Source organism: Trichoplax adhaerens, genomic scaffold (assembly GCF_000150275.1).
Source record: "Trichoplax adhaerens TRIADscaffold_4 genomic scaffold, whole genome shotgun sequence".
Taxonomy (NCBI): Eukaryota; Metazoa; Placozoa; class Uniplacotomia; order Trichoplacea; family Trichoplacidae; genus Trichoplax; species Trichoplax adhaerens.
The window spans coordinates 2,978,256-2,997,094 of NW_002060946.1; the positions used below are offsets into that span (position 1 = coordinate 2,978,256).

An 18,839-nucleotide genomic window follows, 5' to 3' on the forward strand; every position below is an offset into this window, starting at 1 on the left:
GTCTTTGTTCATAATCATCCCGAAATCGCTAAACCATATAACAATCTAGGAAATGTGTATGATAATTATTATAATAAAATGTAATTAGCCGACGTACCAATATAAACTATGTCGATATTACCGTATAATCTAGAGTAAAATTGTTATACATGTCAAATTTGTCTTTAATTGTTATTTTATTTCTCGCATATAAGGCAATAAAATAAGTAACGATTTTAAATAGTCATTAAAAGACGATTTCTACGTACCAGTATTTGAATACTTGCAAATTAATCCAAGTTGAAATAAGTTATGGAGTCATCAATTTTGAACTTGATTAAGCCTTGTTTAAGGTTAAGATAATTCGAAACTTGATACGTAGTTATTTCTGTCATATTAAAAATTTCAAAATGAAACCATTTAAATCTAATTCTAACGTACATAGAATTCATAAAAATTATTGCTACAGATATAAGGCTTTTACAATCATTCAAGAATTAATTTTTTAATATCGATTTGTTTGAAGTTGACTATAATATAACCTTCTTGGTTGATAGTAACAGTAAATTTTACTTAGTATCTAAGTATACGAGTTTTGTAAACCCGACTGCATTATTTGGGTTAGAATTTAAGATAATCCGTAGCATAGTTTTTATTAAGAATCAGATGCAGTGAGTTTGTAATTCAGGTGATATGTTTAGTTAATAGATTACACATGTGCTAATTTTGATCATTAAGTACAGTAGAAGTTAATATTACTTTGTACTTGCATACGGTATGAACTCAGACATTTGATTTGGGTTCTGATTTAAGATTAATATTTTGTCTTAGTGTATACTGTAGAAAAGTACAGTTTCAAGTTAAACTGTACCTGTGTCAATTTAATAGTTTTCGGGAATCTAAGGTATAATTTATCTTATCATGTGTACTTGATTGCTAGTTTAATTGGAGTACTTTAGAATGATAGTTGGATAGTCTAATACCAACAACTGTTCTGCGTAGTGTATAAAAGGTGACGTAGTTCGATACTTTAGTGCAGTTGAAGTTAAAGAAGACAAGAAAAGTCTAGAATAATCGTGAGTTATCTCATTAATTGATAGTTTGGTTGCTTGAGGCAGTAGTTCTGCCTGTATTTTGTTACTTATTTAAGTAATTTTGCTAAGATTGTTGCCAAATTATAATAAATTGGTGTTTTCCTCGAATTTATTTTGCTTGGACTTTAATTGTTGGCGGTTTAATTTAATTTAGTAAATTTTTAGTTGTCCAACCTTACTTATACATTGCAGTAAATTTTTACTATTATGTAGAGTTACTTCCTCTAATAAATGGTAATCAAACAAATAACTTGAACAATTCTCATATAATCTTATAACTTTGGTCTTAAGTAAATTTTAGGGATACTCTACTCAATCTTATTAATTTTTCTACATTTGTAGCATTATACACGTGTCTGGGCTATAATGTCATCAGCTTTACCGATGAAATAGCTTTTATTTAGGTTCAGATTTTGGATTTATCCTGAGAGTGATAATGTTTTAAAATTTTACAAATAGTAAATGGCACCCTTCTAAAAATAAGTAATCATTCGATATCCTAGAATATTTACCGCTAATGCTGTGGACACTGGTATCGTCAAAAGTAAATATCTTTATGATATGGGCGTGAACTTAATTCTAATTCTTTAATAACACACTTGGATTCATTTAGTCTTTATTAATACTCTAAATAAGATGCAAATATATACAGTATCATTGGAGATTTTTACGTTTTGCGTTCAAGGGCGTGGAAGCCTGGCACGTTGTATAATACTGCGATAATTATCATCGATAGATATTTATACGACGCAATTAAGATTTCCGCTTCGATAGTACTAAAATCATAGCTATGCAAAATCATAACATAAATAGCTGTGTTGTTTTATCCAATTACTCGATGTTCAACGTAGCTTGCTTAAATGACCGTTCGGCGAGTAAATTTAATCATTCCAGATTTCAAGCGCGTAATAACGCGAATTAAAATATTAGCAGCAAATACGGTATGAACTTATTCATACGTTGTGCTCAACTAACCATCGCAAAAAATACAATAATAGCGGTTGTACTATGATGTCTGATACAATATTTTAAAATCTATTTATGTTTCATCATGAAAAGGACTACGATAGCCTTACTATTTCAATTTTAAAGATATACCGGCAAGTAGCACCTAAATATTGGATGATGGATATCATGATTACATTTACTACATGGTCTGTTCAGGGTTTACTAGCGGTAACAGCGATGAGCTGAGAGAAAATATCTGTGGTTGCGTTTATATTTGATCCCCGTTTAATTATTTTAATATCCGAAGATTACCCGCTTTCTGAATACCCAACACCGTAAGGGGTTGGGCATCTTCACGGATAAAGGTCACCAATTCAGACAGGTCATGCAACGACTTAAATGATTAATTATTATTAACTACAACAACTTATATTGTTAATTAATAAATTTCCAATAAATATCACACAATAACATTTTAATCTAGTAACTCCGCTATATCAGACGTAGCAATTAGCATAATCGAGTATGTGTATACAGCTTTGTCTATTTCCTACAAACAAAAGCGAATAGGTAGACACATACGCATGGTAGTACTGGTATAATTTTGTAGTGTAATTAGCCGCTAATTTAGCGAAGAAAAGTGAAATTGGGCAATGACATATTCTTATTTATGGCGATCACTATAAATTAGTATATTTTCATGATATTACTTTTGTAATTTTCATCAAATCCTTACAAAATTCGATATGGCAGAAAATCCAGTGAAAGCTAATTTTTAAATATTTATTTTTTTTAGCAGCAAGATAACTTCTATTGTTAATTGGCCTTATAGATATGATCATTAATCGGTATTCTTCAGGATTGACGTAAGTATAAGTTGAAAGTTGATTATTAACATTTAATAATTGTTCCTAAATTTACATCATTCTTTTCTTAAATTTTACCTTTCCCTATATTATTAGGACGAAACGTAGATTGATATGTTTATGTAATGTATCTCACAAACATCTAGGCGTAATTTCGATCGTAATGATGCAGAACTATTATTATTTGTCAACGCAATCGAATATATATATATGTTAGGTATACGCGTATACTCTTAAATCAGAGTCTGGGAGAGGACATATGCGTATTGGTAGGTCCAGTAGAAGTGACAGGAACTAAACGATGGTTTCTGCCACTGTTGTGAAAGGGTTGAAATTTTCTAATTAGAACCAACGATCTGTTCCTTACACTTAAATCAAACTTCAAATATATAAATGGATTGAGAATAACGATTGATGTTGTTATTGTTACGCTAAAAAATGAAAATAAAAAGTAGACAATATTACTGTTACGTATCATCAGCGTTGATTGCCGAGTAACCGCCATGCCTAAAATTGTAGCAAAGTATGGCCAACTAATCATCACATAAGACACGGATATCCAAGTTAACATTTTCATAAATCGTTTCTTTTTAATTTGTTCAGCTATGAGTTGCTTCCTAATACTTTCTCCTGGTCGTTGATATGATTTTTGAAAGGATATAATACGACTATAGATTATTATCATTAGTATAGTTGGGATGATAAATAATACAGTCGCATCAGCTATCAAGTAGACTGAAACTGATGTAGTAATATTTGGGATATCACAGAGTAAATAATCACTATGGTGAACGGCAACATAGTCAAAGATGGGAGCATTAGTAGCCACAGCACTAATCCATATTGCTATTTCGCCTAATACAAGCACGTAAATCTTATAGTTACGATAAAACGATGATAGTGGCTTAACAATGATAAAATAGCGATCGATACCAATTAAGCATAAATTCATCATGGAAACTCCAAATGACGAGAATAGAAAAAATAATACCATACGACACATGAATGTACCTCCGTCATAATCCAGATTGCGTATAACGATTTGGATATAGCCAGCTAACGATGCCATTGTCGATATAATGTCAGATATAACCGAAATACACATTAACTTGTATGTCGTCTTCTGAAAATGCTTATCAAACAGAAATAGATATAGAATAAACAAGTTGATGATAAGTCCAAACGTAAAGATTGGAATACCAACTACAGCAGCATATCGATATATTTGTGCCGCTAATTCCAATCTAAAATTATTATTGCGTGAGGTATTAGTCATACTCAAATGATCTATCAGGGTTGAATGGTTTCGTTGATAGCCAAAAAGAAATGTAGAACCATCATGGATTTAAGCATAGTGCCACCAAATGTTGACTTATTCATCATGGTCGATTAATGTTGCCAGGCAATTAAATAGAAATTCATCACTAAATGGTAATTGATATGTAGTTAGTAACCTGTTACGGTGCTACCTTATCATTTGGATAGCTTAATAGTACAGTAGTAGCTAATATAGAAAATATTTATAATTGTAGTGCTCGGTAAGATAAGTAATGTCTTAGTGCCGGTATAATTAGTGATAATTTATTATAAATCTGATATTGATTGTTATTGTGTGTAGAAAGTAGTAAGGTGATTCAAGTTCTAGCTTATGATAGTTAACTAAACTGCAACCATGTTTAGCTTATGATTATTTATGAGCAATAGGTTGAAAGTATCTACCGATGGAAAAGTTATGTAATTAATATTTCAGTTTGAGATGTCTTTCCTAATAAGCAATAATAGTAATGTTATTGTGGTTTACAAGTTAGACGTTTCCTATATAAAACGGAAATATTTTGAGTGGGAAATGATATGAAAAGTCGTGAATAAGTCAATGCTGATATAGATTGTATCTTTACGGTACTTTGCGGCGTATATTTAACGTTTAAGTCAGTAGTTTACTTATCGACTTTTACTTTACCTTCCCTTGCCACAGTGTTAATTTGTGACATAACTGCTTTTCACAAAGGAAATTTTTATTATGATATTCTTTTAAATTACTTCAGCCTGTCTAGAGGTTATTTCTGCTAAGTATAACAACTAATAATGCTAACCTTTAATTAACGAACAACATTTTTACTGACCATATTTTTCGTGGATGACTGGATTGCAAAATTTAAGCAGAAATCTATCATTAAATAATGTACAACGATCAATGCTGATAAAATTATATTAGAAAGCTTCAATTTTAACTCATTTGAAATAATTGAAAAGCAAGAAGTTATAGCTAACAGTGATCGAACGGTTGTTCACAATTTTACTCCATATATTTCCAATGTAACATTTTAAGTCATCATTCAGTACAACTCTAAAAGTAATAGATTTACAATTTAACTGATATTACACACCGAATAGTAATTACTGCCATTAAGTTGGTACATATAATAATTGCATATTACTAACTTACTGACTTAGATCTTACTAAAATAATAATAGCTTTTTCTTTTTAAATGAAAAGATAATCTTATTTCAGGTTATAATTACCTAAGTTGTTATCAGAGAAAATCTTGCGCCTCTCATATTGCCAATATCAGACAAGTTGAACTATAATATTTGGAAGGTCTGATTTCCCTACCGTATATAAAGTAGATCTATCAACGAGCAATCGAATTAGAATAGATCTCTTCAACTTTCTAGGGCGGATTCCAAAGGTCTATTGTCTTTATCAAATAACATACGTTATGCCTAAAATATACATGTGTAGATAGTATCATTTATTAATAACAATAGGTAAAAAAGCTAATAGAAATTGTTTGAAATACGTAATTAGAGATTGAAACTGTTTCGTTGTGTTATTTAATGTAAATATAATCGAAAACAATTTTAAAGATGCTTTTCGTTATTTCTATTCTTAATAAAGTATTTTTGAAATCTATTCGATGTAGAAAGTCTTTCAGCTATTTATTAATGGTCGCTGATGAATTATCCAAAATATGACTTGATCTCAATTAATCAATTTAATAAATTAATAAGAAGCAATAATAATAGTTATGAATTGATACATGCTTGGTAAAGAAGTAAGATAAGACTACGCAGATATTATTTCATTTTCTCATTTAAGACGGTAAAGGACGATAACTTGCTCCGAAATTTGCGGAATACTGTTCTTTTTATAATAAATTAGATAGCTCAGCACCACTTTATGATGGATGTGGGTTGCAATAACGTCATGACTCCAATAGATTAACTATATTCTAGTATCTTTTTTCAAATAAAATTCTTTAAGCAAATAATCTTAAATTTATGTAAACATTTTTCTAATTTCAGGAATTTTCTCTTTTCACATTTCTCTAAACTATCACATGGATAATTGTTTAACTGTAAGACTGTACGATACATGTGTGAACATGATAACCAGTCGAAATTTGTTGTAATAAGCCTTCCATTTCCATTTTCACGTAAGCTATGTAAATACAATACATTAGCATTGCTATTAATTCTTCTTCTTCCGTACAATCGATCTCATTTGAGTGCGTGATGTAATTTATTACATTATATAAATCTATCAATTATATCGTTGTCCTATCGTTTGATAGGTTATAATTCATTATCGATAGTACAGCTTTATTGATAGCGTAAGGTGGTCGTAATATGTCATCAGATAAGAAAAGGATTACTGAGAAATGATATTGTATTACCTACGGCAATACTTACACAGCTATCTTGACTGTCTTATTTATAAGTTCAAAATAAAGTAATCTAATTAATTCAGTTTAAGATAGACTGTAGCATTAATTATGTATAATTAAAAGGGTTCGTAAGCATCAAATAGTATAAGAATAGCATAGCCGGCGACAACAATACTATTCCATCATCTATTTCTGTTCTAAAAAATGTACCAGTCATCTTCTTAGTATAAACCAATAAATTTATCACCCTAAGTCTGCATCTAGATAGTTAAACTACTACAAAATAAGTTATCTCAGATATTTAAATTAAATATCCCACAAGGAAATATACGTTCTGCATAAACTCTTCAATATAATATTAACAGGTTTTTCTAGTCATATAATCTACAGTATCAAATCTATAACATCTGAAACGCTTATGACGTCTACAGGAAGTATACCATAGGTATTAATTGCCCGAATTATTTCATAATTTTTGTAAATGTATATGAAGATAACATTACTCATGTTTACCAAATCTCAATGGATTATTATCACCAGGATTACAATTAAAAATAATATTAGAACAATTTGCGTGCTTCTGGAAGTTGGATAGATGGAATTAATACATTTTTAAATGGGTTTGAACAGTCTTTTTGTTCTTCTTTATTTGATAAACAGTCACTGCGCGAGGCTACCACAATAATTATAGGTACAGTATCGAATATTATTCACGATCATCGTCGATATCAACCTTATTCTAACTTCGACTTTAGGACCAGAGATAATTGAAATTAATTATCCTTGCTTGAGATCTAAAATAAACACAAGTGTTAAGTTTTTTTTACTTCTTGCCTGAATCCTTACATTTTCATGAATTGTTTACATAAGATCATAATTCTTTATATTACGTAAACGATAATCCTCGGTTTGGATGTCTTTAGTAGATTTATGGAGTATTTATGTTGGAGATTGATTGCTGATTAATACTTGCAGAATAAACGGTTTCATTACCTAGTACTAAGGTAATAATTTGATTGCATACTTAGATATATGCATTGTAATTTTCTTCCTTTAAGACTATAATTTAATGGAATAGAAAATGGAATGATTAAATTAAATGAGAAAGTACTTGTAAGGACTACATAAACGAGTGAAGTGGTAGAGCAGATTGATCTTGATTTTAGCTTTGTTGGCAATTTTGTGGGCTAAGCTCTTTTTGACTATCTTCGCTGTTACAACTGGAAGCATCACTGTCACCACCTGATAATTGAAAGAATTTCAGACAAGTGCGAAAGTACTTAAATAATATCATAATGACTTCTCGCATTTTGATAGCAAAAACTGTAGCTGCTCGAAACTTGAAATTCAGATGGATAATATATGGATTTTAGTGATTTTATTTTGTATTTACCTTAGAATTATATTAGTGAAAAATAAATTAATCTTACTTCCCTATTCGTAAGTTCTAATAACGTTACATGATAATAGCTGCTCATTATTTAGGTAGTATACAGCGACACCTGCGCTACGATGATAACTATCATTTAATACCTACAAATAGTTAGCTTGTATGTAGCTAAATACAATTAAATTGCACAAAGCGATATCAGGAGAGCTGATTTGCATATAGTGACAAAAAAAACTAATAACTATCATTTATTTAATATTGATATATAGTTATATCGTATATGGTTAAATATAATTTTACAAAGCGATACTAGGAGGGCTAATTTACGCGTAAAGCGACAAAAAAACTTATAACTGTTATTTATTTAATATTTATATATAGTATTGCATCTAGTTAAATAGAATTATACAAAGCGGTGCCAGGAGAGCTGATTTACATATGGCGACGAGATTTCTGCACACCATTCGCATAAATAAATTGTTATTGAGCACGCGCATCACATGCTTACGGTCTGCTCAGGTTGCTAAGCAACAACAATCGCATCGCGATAGACTAACATTATAGCATGCCTACAGCTAATACACAGATCCCTGTACCAAACAGGAAAGACCGCAGATACAGTCATCGCAAAATATTAACATCTACATTAGGGCATAACTACGAAGCCAGTCAGTCACAAATTGATAAACCATCATACTAGTTATCAATGATACCTGAATAACCAGGTTCAAGACATCTCTCTCTGGATTATATCAATTAAGACTAGGCATACAAATATGTCGCACAGGTATAGACTCTATCTACTAAAGTCGTTTTAACTTATATGTTTGTAAAGTTAAATTTTATGTTTTGATATTGGATAAGAATTTATCCAATCATTTAGTAAGTCTTAAATCGTTATAGATCGCTTACAATAGTGCAGTAGTATTGAGACCAAATATGTTAACCCAGCATATTTTATCGATTAGTAAGCACCGCTATTTTTTCATTAAATCTTATTTTGATATCCTACCGAACTCTTTGTAAACTACTTACACTTAATAGTACATATCAGCGGCAATGGGAAGAAGCACAGGCAGGTTTAACAGATTTACTAGAAGTTGAAGAGGAAGAACTGATAAAGAAAGAAAAGGTTAGACTATACGTTCATATTTACAATGATAACCTATTTATAAATCCTAGTACTAGTAACATATAATCTATCCCATCAGTAGCACTATTTCTAGTTATAAGTGTATCACAAGTTAATAGTAAAATGTTAAAATTTCTTGTTGTTTCCGATATTGATACCGTATTATTTGTGTTACAGGATCGTATCACAGCTTTCCAAAAACTAGCGGTGCCTTATGTTAAATATATACAGATCTTTCGGAAGTTAGAACAAGCTTATGATCAGGTATTAATATGTCAAATAAGAACTTTTTTAGGCCAATAAAGTTTATTAAGCTTTAAGAGTTGTATCATCTGTAGCACATAATTACAATGGAGAAACTGAAGCTAAATCTTCTTTGAACTATACTAACCCGATATCTAAAATTGCAGATAGTCCATCCTCAAAAGCATCGTTTGCTACGGCATGTTTTGGATGGCGTCATTGGCAGGTAAAACTTTCTTCTAAAGTAGAATAAAGCTAAGTCCAAGTCCATTACTGAGTAATCGCTTTAAACATTTTACTTTATGATTAGGATTATCGAAATGAAGCATGGCATGGTTAGCTTGGAACTTTCTGAATTTCATTACCTAGATGATGTACTATCCGATATGAAACTCCAGCCGGTAATATTAATAATTACCCCTAACAGTTAGGGATTTACTTCCTTGTATTTATAAGTAATGTACTTGATATTTTTAGGCCGATATAGAGATTCCAATACCTCATTATTTTGTCAATGAAAACTCTAAAGTTTTAAAGGAAAGAGAAAAGCTACTTGGCATGATATTAGCTAAATTAGGACCACAAGATAAAACTGATGTGAGTCGAAATTCCTTGGTCCTGATAGATTATATTACAATTAAAACATCAGGATTAGAATTATACAATAATTAATACTCACTATATAAAAAATATAACTATAAAATTTCATAAAAATAGGCTAAGGAAGAAGTAAAAATGACAGTTGAGGAAGCAGTTAGAATCGTTCAGGTATGCTATAATTTTGTATATCTATCTTTATCAAAAGTTACAGTTGTGGCCAAACTGTAATATCAACATACTATTAAATTAAACAAAACTTATGTGGTATTGAATTCACCCAAAAGATTCACGAAAGGGCTAGGCAGGGTAGACTACGGGCCAAGTTTATGAAAGATATAAGGTAAATACGAACCACCCTGACATTGTACTTTAGCATAACGAAGAGTTTACCATAATTATTCTTTATCAATAATACTGAATATAGAGCTCAAGAAGAACGTGAAAGGCTTGCAGCCACTAAAGGTGCGCCTACAATGGATCAAAATGTGGCTGCTTCAATTCTGCAGAAATTATGGAGAGGCTATTATCAACGAAAGAGAGCTAGGGAACAACGAGAACAAGAATTGATATTTCTTGGAATGGTAATCTCATAACCATTTATTGGTAATTTATAGAGGGCTAAATTTTGATATATACTATCAATTGCTATCCTTGCAGGCTCGCGCTGTCACTAAGGGGAGAGATAACAAAAAGAATACTCCACAGGCCTTAGCAAAGAAAACTGAGGTAGGATTGCACTGAATATATTTTCTATATTTTAACAAATATATCGATAAATAATTTTTGTATCTTTAATGATCTTCATGTAGGCGCAACGACGAATTGTCCAAGATGAATATGAACGAGAATATCAGCAGGTAGAGAGATAGCAAATTTGTAAACAAAAATTACAAAAGAAATATTAACGCTATCATTTACTCTTCGTATTTCAATGAAATAGGCTCAAGTAACTATTAAAGATAAATTAAGAAAAACAGAAGGGCCGGATATGAAGGAAAGAATGCAAGATCAAATTCGTCAATGGTTTATTGAATGCCGGTAATTGAGCGATTCGTAATAGATATTCAATCAATAAGAATATCAACGTTAATAATTGCTTATGATGCTCGTTTATTCCCGACAGTGACCGTGACGGGAAATTTCCAGATTTTCCTATGGAAGAAGAAGGAGGATCTATGAGAATTTTTGAAAAGAAAGATCCTAAACAGGTAAGCGATACATAAGCGTGTAGGTGAACTTTCTTCATTTGATTACTAGCAAAGTAGTTGAGTAGAAATAATACAATTTTCCGCGACTAGTATCGAATATTAGTATATTATCTAGTTTAACAATGATATTAAAACTAACTATGACCGATAATAATTTTCAGCTGGAACTAGAAGAAAAGCAAAAGGTACATATTAGGATATCATAAATTTACCTAATCAAAAATTTTTGCGCCTCTATTCTTGACTAATGGTAGTTTACTAAACACATAGGATGATGAAAAGAATGGCAAAGGAAAATCTGGAAAAGGCAGAAAAGGTGGCAAAGATAAAAAGAATCAAAACAATAAGAAAACAAAAAATAAAGACAAGAAATTGAGGAAAAGTGGTAAAGGAAAGAAAAAGGATGTAAGTAGGCACAAATCAACTAGAATTCTAATATGCAGCGCTACTTATTATGAGTGTAGTTATATCTAAAGACCATAGCTTAATAAAAGTTGTTCCTAACTTTATCTATTCTGTTACAAAGGATGACGATGAGGGATTTACCCTGCCCACTTCTAAGTTTAAAGACACAATTGTAGAAGTAGAGAAAGGTTATAATGGTAAGTATGATAAATATTTTTAGAAAAAAGATTTCTACCTTTACCTTAAAGGGGTGCAGTATTAAAATTCGATGTCGTTTTCTTTAGACAAATTGCGTAATTAAGTAAACTTTTAAATATATGTCGTCATTAATAAGATAATACTTCGTCTAATACTGTAGATATTTGGAAAAATCGTGACGAAAGTAATAATTTTCAACAGAAACACGATGTAGAGCTAGTAAAAGAAGGTCTCCGGTAAGTTATTATTATGCTCCTTGTAAAACAGTAACAGAGCAACAACAATGTGCATTGTCGAGATATATAGAAAAAAATAACGCAATAATTATCCTGCTTAATAATATTCTGGGCAATCTGATTTTAGTGGAGAAGTGGAAGAAGAAGTTCGAAAACAAGTGGATGAACTAATGAGAGAAGAACTCAAAAACCTGAAAATGGTAAAATATATGGCATTCGTATATATATTTGTTATTTTAAATTGACTGCTAGCAGGACTTAGTTATTCACATATTTTGCGAATTTATCTGATGAGGTTAATAGACGTTGCGAAATTTTACAGGCAGTTGAACGTGATAAAGGTCGAAAAGCGAAAGGTACCAAGAAAGGAAAGGTACATTACTATATTTCAATCTAATTTAATATTTTACTAAACAACAGATATGAATAGTCTCTACTTTTTACATCTGACTTGATCACCCTCTTTATGCAATTCCCATGCTTAAAGACACATCAGTATCAGTCTTAAAACTAAATCCATCAAATTTTATCCTTAGTCGTTTAAATTAGTAATACTATCTTATTTTTTTGACAAAAATAAGTGAGAAAAGTAATTGCTGATCTACGTTATGCAACGAATGCTTTCAAATACATATCAGTATCATGCCTGAGAGAATATTATTTAAGTTCAGATATTTTCGTATAAATTAATAGTACTGTCTTACGTTAAATCTAAAAATTAATAAGAAAGTAATAATCTCTTTTATACAATGCCTACTATTAAACACAGTACATGTAAGCATTATCCTACTCCTATTCAAAGGAATATTCGTAAAATCCAATCGTCCTAATTGCTACTTCTCGTATGAATGCATGCTACTGCTTAAAGCTTTTCTGCTACATGGAATAAGTAATAGTTGATCGTTAATTAAATAATATTTGCGGTATTTGTAGTTGATCTCAGATTCTATTTGGGCGAGTTTATAGAACTATTTCCGATATTGTATTAAAATTATCCTCTTATAATGCCCAGTATACCTATAAATGTTGAACTATGAAATAAAAAGATTTCATTGTGGAACTGCTACTGTTCAAAGTTTATAATCAGAAATTATCTTACTTTACGTAGAAGAAGAAAGCTAAAAAAGGAAAAAAGAGAAGAAAAAAGAAGCGAGAAAAGGATTTAACACAAGATAGAACAATAGAATCCTTATATGAGGAATTAGTATTGGAAGGGATCGTTGTAAGATATCCAAAAGCTCGATTAAGAGATTTTGAGGGAGATTACAGGTTTGAACCATTCAAAAATTTATTGCCTATCTTTCAGGTCCTTCGCTTGATATTAGTTGTACTCATATTTTGCCTCTTGAAATAGCATATTTAAACGATGAATTATTTATTTCTTATTTACGGATATTTAATTTTACTTACCGTAGTTATCTAGGTACTACTCTACGCCAAGAAAATATTGAACCTATGCCTTCTCTTTCGGACGTTAGGAGAGTAATAACAGAATACTGTATACTTCCCTTAGGTAACTTGCCGACTGCTACTTATATTAATTAGTACGATCCAAGGAAATGATTATAACTATCTTGAAAATTAGTTTATCATTTCAATGTTATATTATCTTACCTATCTTCCTAAACTTTTGCAATGATTGAATTATAAAACTATAGGATCACAGACTGTCCATGAGAATTGCACGAACGTTAAATCAATATTACTAGTTGGACCTCGTGGAACTGGCAAAAAATCACTCCTTCATGCCATTTGTACTGAAGCAGGAGCTAATCTGTTCGATTTAACGGCAACCAATATCGCCGGTAAATATCCTGGCAAGAGTGGATTAGCAATGTTGATGCATCTTGTTTTCAAGGTAAGGACGAAAAATCGCAAATCCTAGTTTATCATAGTTGTCTTAATAGATACTAATGTTGGTTCAACATAGTAAGAGGATACTTGTAGTAACATGTATATCATTTTGAACTAGGTCGCTAGGCAATTGCAGCCATCTGTCATTCATATTGGCGATGCGGAAAGGACATTCCTGAAAAAGGTCTTAAAAAATGATACGTCCGAACCAAGGCGTTTAAGGGTTGCCTTGCCAAGGCAGCTAAGAAGATTAAAAGCCGAAGATCGTGTTATTGTAATCGGGACATGCAGACAACCATATGATGCAATGGTTAAGCCGTTATGCCATGCTTATCAGAAGATTTTAATGATCCCACGTCCAGATTATGCATCTCGCTTTCGTAAGTGAACAAATAATTAATGCGGCATTTAAGGGTGTCGTATTTAATAGCATTATACGTTTATCTTGCATGCACACCATTTTGATAAATTCATAATGCATAAATATGGCGTATTGTTACATTGGTTTAAGACAATATTTTCAACATGTTTAGTCTTGTGGCATAAAATCATTGCCAAAAATGGCGGCAAAATAACACCGATATTGGATATAAGCTCTTTATCGAAAATATCCGACGGCTATACACCGGGGCAAATTGGGGCAACCGTTACTCAGGTTCTAACAGAAAGACGTCTTCGTCAGGTGCGTCTATGTAACGATACAGGAATAGCATTTTTACTATCAAAGAATTGCAACAAAGTTTCATTATACTCGTATTAAAATGAATCATGTAAATTATTATGATGAAATTTTTAGTTGGCTAAGCGTCCCTTAACAGCAACAGAGTTCGTGGCTCCTCTGGCAAGATTAGATCCAATATATAAAGAGGAAGAAGAAGCCTTAAAGGTTCATTTTACTTTTTAATATAAAATTAATCAACAGTTGCTTGACTACTAGATATGACTATTAATTTGACTTTTTTAACTTCTCTTGTTACATAAAGAAATGGTTCGAAAAAACTCCACTGGGTAGAAAGAGGCTTAGAATGATTAGAACATTGCAAGAAGATACCAACAAAAAGGGTAAAAAAAGTGTGAAAACAAAGAGGGCTAAAGGAAAGAAGAAATGATTGAAAATAATTTATAAAATACAAGAAAGCCTTTCATGCTCACGATGATGTTTTACTCCTTAAATGCAAATGCATCATTGATACGTCCATTAAATTAAAACGATTACATCCTAAAAATTTCCTGTAATTGATGTCAGTAATGGAAATATAGAATTACAACCGCGAATAGTTCGATATAGACGCTATATTTTATTAAAATATTCGAGACTTTCTATATCACATAATTTTTATTAGTGATCTTTGCAAGTATAAAAGATATATTACTGTTACATACTCATATGCTTATCCTACTGCATACTTTAATATTTCGACTATGGCAAGTTATATGTTTAGTATCGTATAGTAGCTTGTTTTGCAATTTACTATCTGTGCATACAGTATTTACCAAAAATTGAGGGTTTTTAAAATTTAAGGACAGGTACCAATCAGGTGTGCAAAACACATATAGCTTGATAGCAAGGCAATGTAAATAATTAAAAAATTAACATATCTGTTGCATTATTGTTAGACATCATGAAAAGTATGTCTGTTTCGTAATTTCCATTCTTGGATATTTTAAATTTGAATGATATCTTGGCTTCTTGATGTGTTCAATGCATAGCTGCACAGGCAATTAAACGATTGAATAATAGTTGTTATTTTTATTTTTAAGACATGTGCTAATTGCTGGAATACCGGTATTACGGAACTTACTACCATAAGATATAATACGTATGGTTAAACGATATGCTGAATCTAACTGTAGCTTTACGACCTTAAGAGTTGAAACACTTCGGTAATGAATAATATAAATTATCCAAACCACTTCTGCGGATTTCTAGGAATCTATATAATACTGCATAAACAGATTGGCTCTACTGATAATAATTATTCAGTACCGTGAGATTAGCAAATATATTACAAGAACCCACGATGAATTTGAGCCTAACTTGTAATTAATCAATATCATCTAATACCAGTATTCGTCTAATCTATAGTAGACGGTTATAATGTACAAAGAGAAATGTGTATTATAATAATGATTGAAAATAGGTCGATTCTATACAGTGACAGAGCTTATCAAAGTGTTTTAGCATTAAAACTATTTGTTATGTTGAGATTAAGGATGCTAATCAACATCATGACTAAAGGGCCAGTATACGATGTAATCCTCTGACGACAAAGTTTAGGAAAGTGTAACCCATAAACAATGCTAAATTATAGCCAATTCAGTTTTACCAGTTTCTATTCATAGAAATAAGCTTTTAATTTCTGATACTTACGAAAAACATATTAATAAAGTTAATACCTCATGGTAGGTAAAGTGCATCTAGGACCAAACTCATCACATATTGGAGGTATAACATGGCAGTAGAAAAGTATTAACCACAGGATGATTACAAATGTAGTTAAAAGTGGGTAGCTTTCGAGTTGAGTATTTTAGCTACATATTTCTAAAGTAACTACATTTATTATAGCATTAACTATCATTTTAATTAAAATTTCATTTAGGCATGCCAAGAAGTTTATAATTCAAATGCGAATTGCATTCAAGACTGTACATTTTGTCAATATTTTCGACAAGTACATGCTCAATTCATAAACTATTATTGACTATTATGAATGATTGACATCATCATTTATCCGTAATATTTTCTGAATTTCCTTGGCTTGCATCTGCATATGGGTCAGGTGGAATTTCAGGAACGACCTAAATTGTAATAATAATGCAGTTATAATCTTACGCAATTTACCATAGTTTGGCATTTCTGAGGTCGAGACACGCATGCAATACTTAATTATCAAGCTAATTCAATGCTATACGCGTTGGTATTTGCACGATTTTTAATTCTATTGGCAAGATTGATAGCTATAGCACTTTAATGCAATTAGTACAATTTACCAAGTTAGGTTTGTAATAATTATGAACCACAGAGGCACCAGCAAGCATTGATACTACACTAGCGGTTATTGTAAGAATGTAACGGCTCCAAGTAACATTAGCTGGCATCTTCTGTCGATTCTTGAATTTGTCTAGCGCTTTGTCTCCTTTCGGCTTCTTTTCGCACTAAGGTATCGTCTATAGAGTTGAAATAGATCAAGAATCGGCATCTAAGCAAAAGTCTAGGACTGCCATAGATTGAACATTTTGCATTTATTTCATATCAGCTTTGCTATTAGCACATCATTCATGGACAATTGGGCACATGTATAAAGTAATCATGTGTCGCATTTACTGTCGACTACATCGATTGAACATTTTGCATTTATTTCATATCAGCTTTGCTATAAGCACATCATTCATGGACAGTTGGGCAGATGTGCACAGCAATTATGTGTCTCATTTACTGTCAATTACGTCATTGAACATTTTGCATTTCTTTCATATCAGCTTTGCTATAAGCACATTATTCATGGACAGTTGGGCACATGTATAAAACAATTATGTGCCGCATTTACTGTCAACTACAGTACGTATATACTGTACCATTCTTTGATATCAGTTTTAGTGAAAGCTTAGCATGCACAGCTGTATACCATCAATATGTAACAAATAGCTTCTATTTTACTAAGTAATCTCCGATAATAATAGGATGCCCACAGCAAGTAATCTCCATATCATGGATGTGTTTTGCTTTGGTAGTCAGTGGCTGTCGTCAACGTGCCTGAGTCATGGCTACCAGTATAATTGATTATAACTCTCACAATGCATTTTACAATTTATTACGTTATGGTAGTGCTTAAGGGTTACGCAAATAACATAACATTAATCTCTACTAGCACAATGGTCATTACCATCAACAGCTGCGCATGGTTGTGTACGTGCTATCCATAAAATGATCGTAGGAATAGCCAATTGTAGAAGGATGTTACTTACAGAAAGTCTCGTTGCCAACTTGGACCTTAATCATAAATAGCTCTATGCCCGCTCCTAGCATAAAGAATAATGGCATATAACGATAAACGCCAAATTTTCGCTTGATAAAGTCATACAAATTTTTCATGAGTTAGCCGCAGGAATGATGCCACAAACATTGATGATGGATAGAAGAAGTTGATATTCAAGCATCCATCCACCCTAGACCTGCTGGCTGCTGCTGTTGAGCAAGTTCAATAACTAGAGTAGACTCTGTACGAGAGATATTTCACTAGGAAGTGTATCCAACCAAATGGTATAGGATTGACTTCTTTAACATTGAACGGTTCTGCTTGGTGGTGTACATTATGCACTGTACTCCACTAACAGACAGACAGAAAGCGCCAGCAGGCACCAAGACATTTCACATTGATCGGTTCTGATTGGTGGTGTACATTTTTATGTACTGTGCTGAGTAGTGAGTAGGCTCTACTAACAGACAGACAGAAAGAGCCAGCAGGCACCAAGGCATTGAACATTGAACGGTTCTGATTGGTGGTGTACATTATGCACTGTACTCCACTAACAGACAGACAGAAAGCGCCAGCAGGCACCAAGACATTCCACATTGAACGGTTCTGCTTGGTGGTGTACATTATGTACAGTACTGTGTTCTACTAACAGACAGACAGAAAGCGCCAGCAGGCACCAAGACATTGATCGGTTCTGATTGGTGGTGTAGTACATTATGTACTGTGCTGAGTGGGCTCTACTAACAGACAGACAGAAAGCACCAGCAGGCACCAAGACATTTAAATGGCCTCCCTGCCAGTTGTTGGCACAGTACGCCTGTTCACCCCTACAGTACTATACACCGTATGATACAGTACCTTTGACTAGAATTGACAAGGACTGAGACTGATGTGCTACAGTACGCCTGATTACGTAGTCAGCTAGCGTAAAGTAAGTACTGTACTGTATTGAACTGCGGTGTATTTACAATAGTAAAATACGCATTGCTTAATATGCAATATTTTAGGACTCGTACACCACCAAATTGACAGTGTTACCAC

General features: G+C 32.1%; 1 protein-coding gene across 1 annotated transcript; it reads left to right on the forward strand.

Moving 5' to 3' along the window:
* Positions 1–8,993: 8,993 nt before the first annotated feature.
* TRIADDRAFT_24164 (uncharacterized protein) lies at positions 8,994–14,930 on the forward strand (the record flags this gene model as incomplete). The annotated part of the gene is made up of 24 exons (XM_002111406.1): positions 8,994–9,077; positions 9,255–9,341; positions 9,488–9,546; positions 9,631–9,721; positions 9,798–9,921; positions 10,051–10,088; positions 10,205–10,260; positions 10,345–10,501; positions 10,614–10,646; positions 10,730–10,777; positions 10,861–10,958; positions 11,044–11,128; positions 11,399–11,533; positions 11,655–11,730; positions 11,892–11,967; positions 12,095–12,167; positions 12,290–12,340; positions 13,076–13,236; positions 13,383–13,480; positions 13,626–13,825; positions 13,940–14,201; positions 14,355–14,503; positions 14,618–14,707; positions 14,805–14,930. Coding segments are annotated over 24 exons (2,457 nt in total), but the record flags the coding sequence as incomplete, so codon positions are not given.
* Between the last annotated feature and the right edge of the window lie 3,909 nt (positions 14,931–18,839).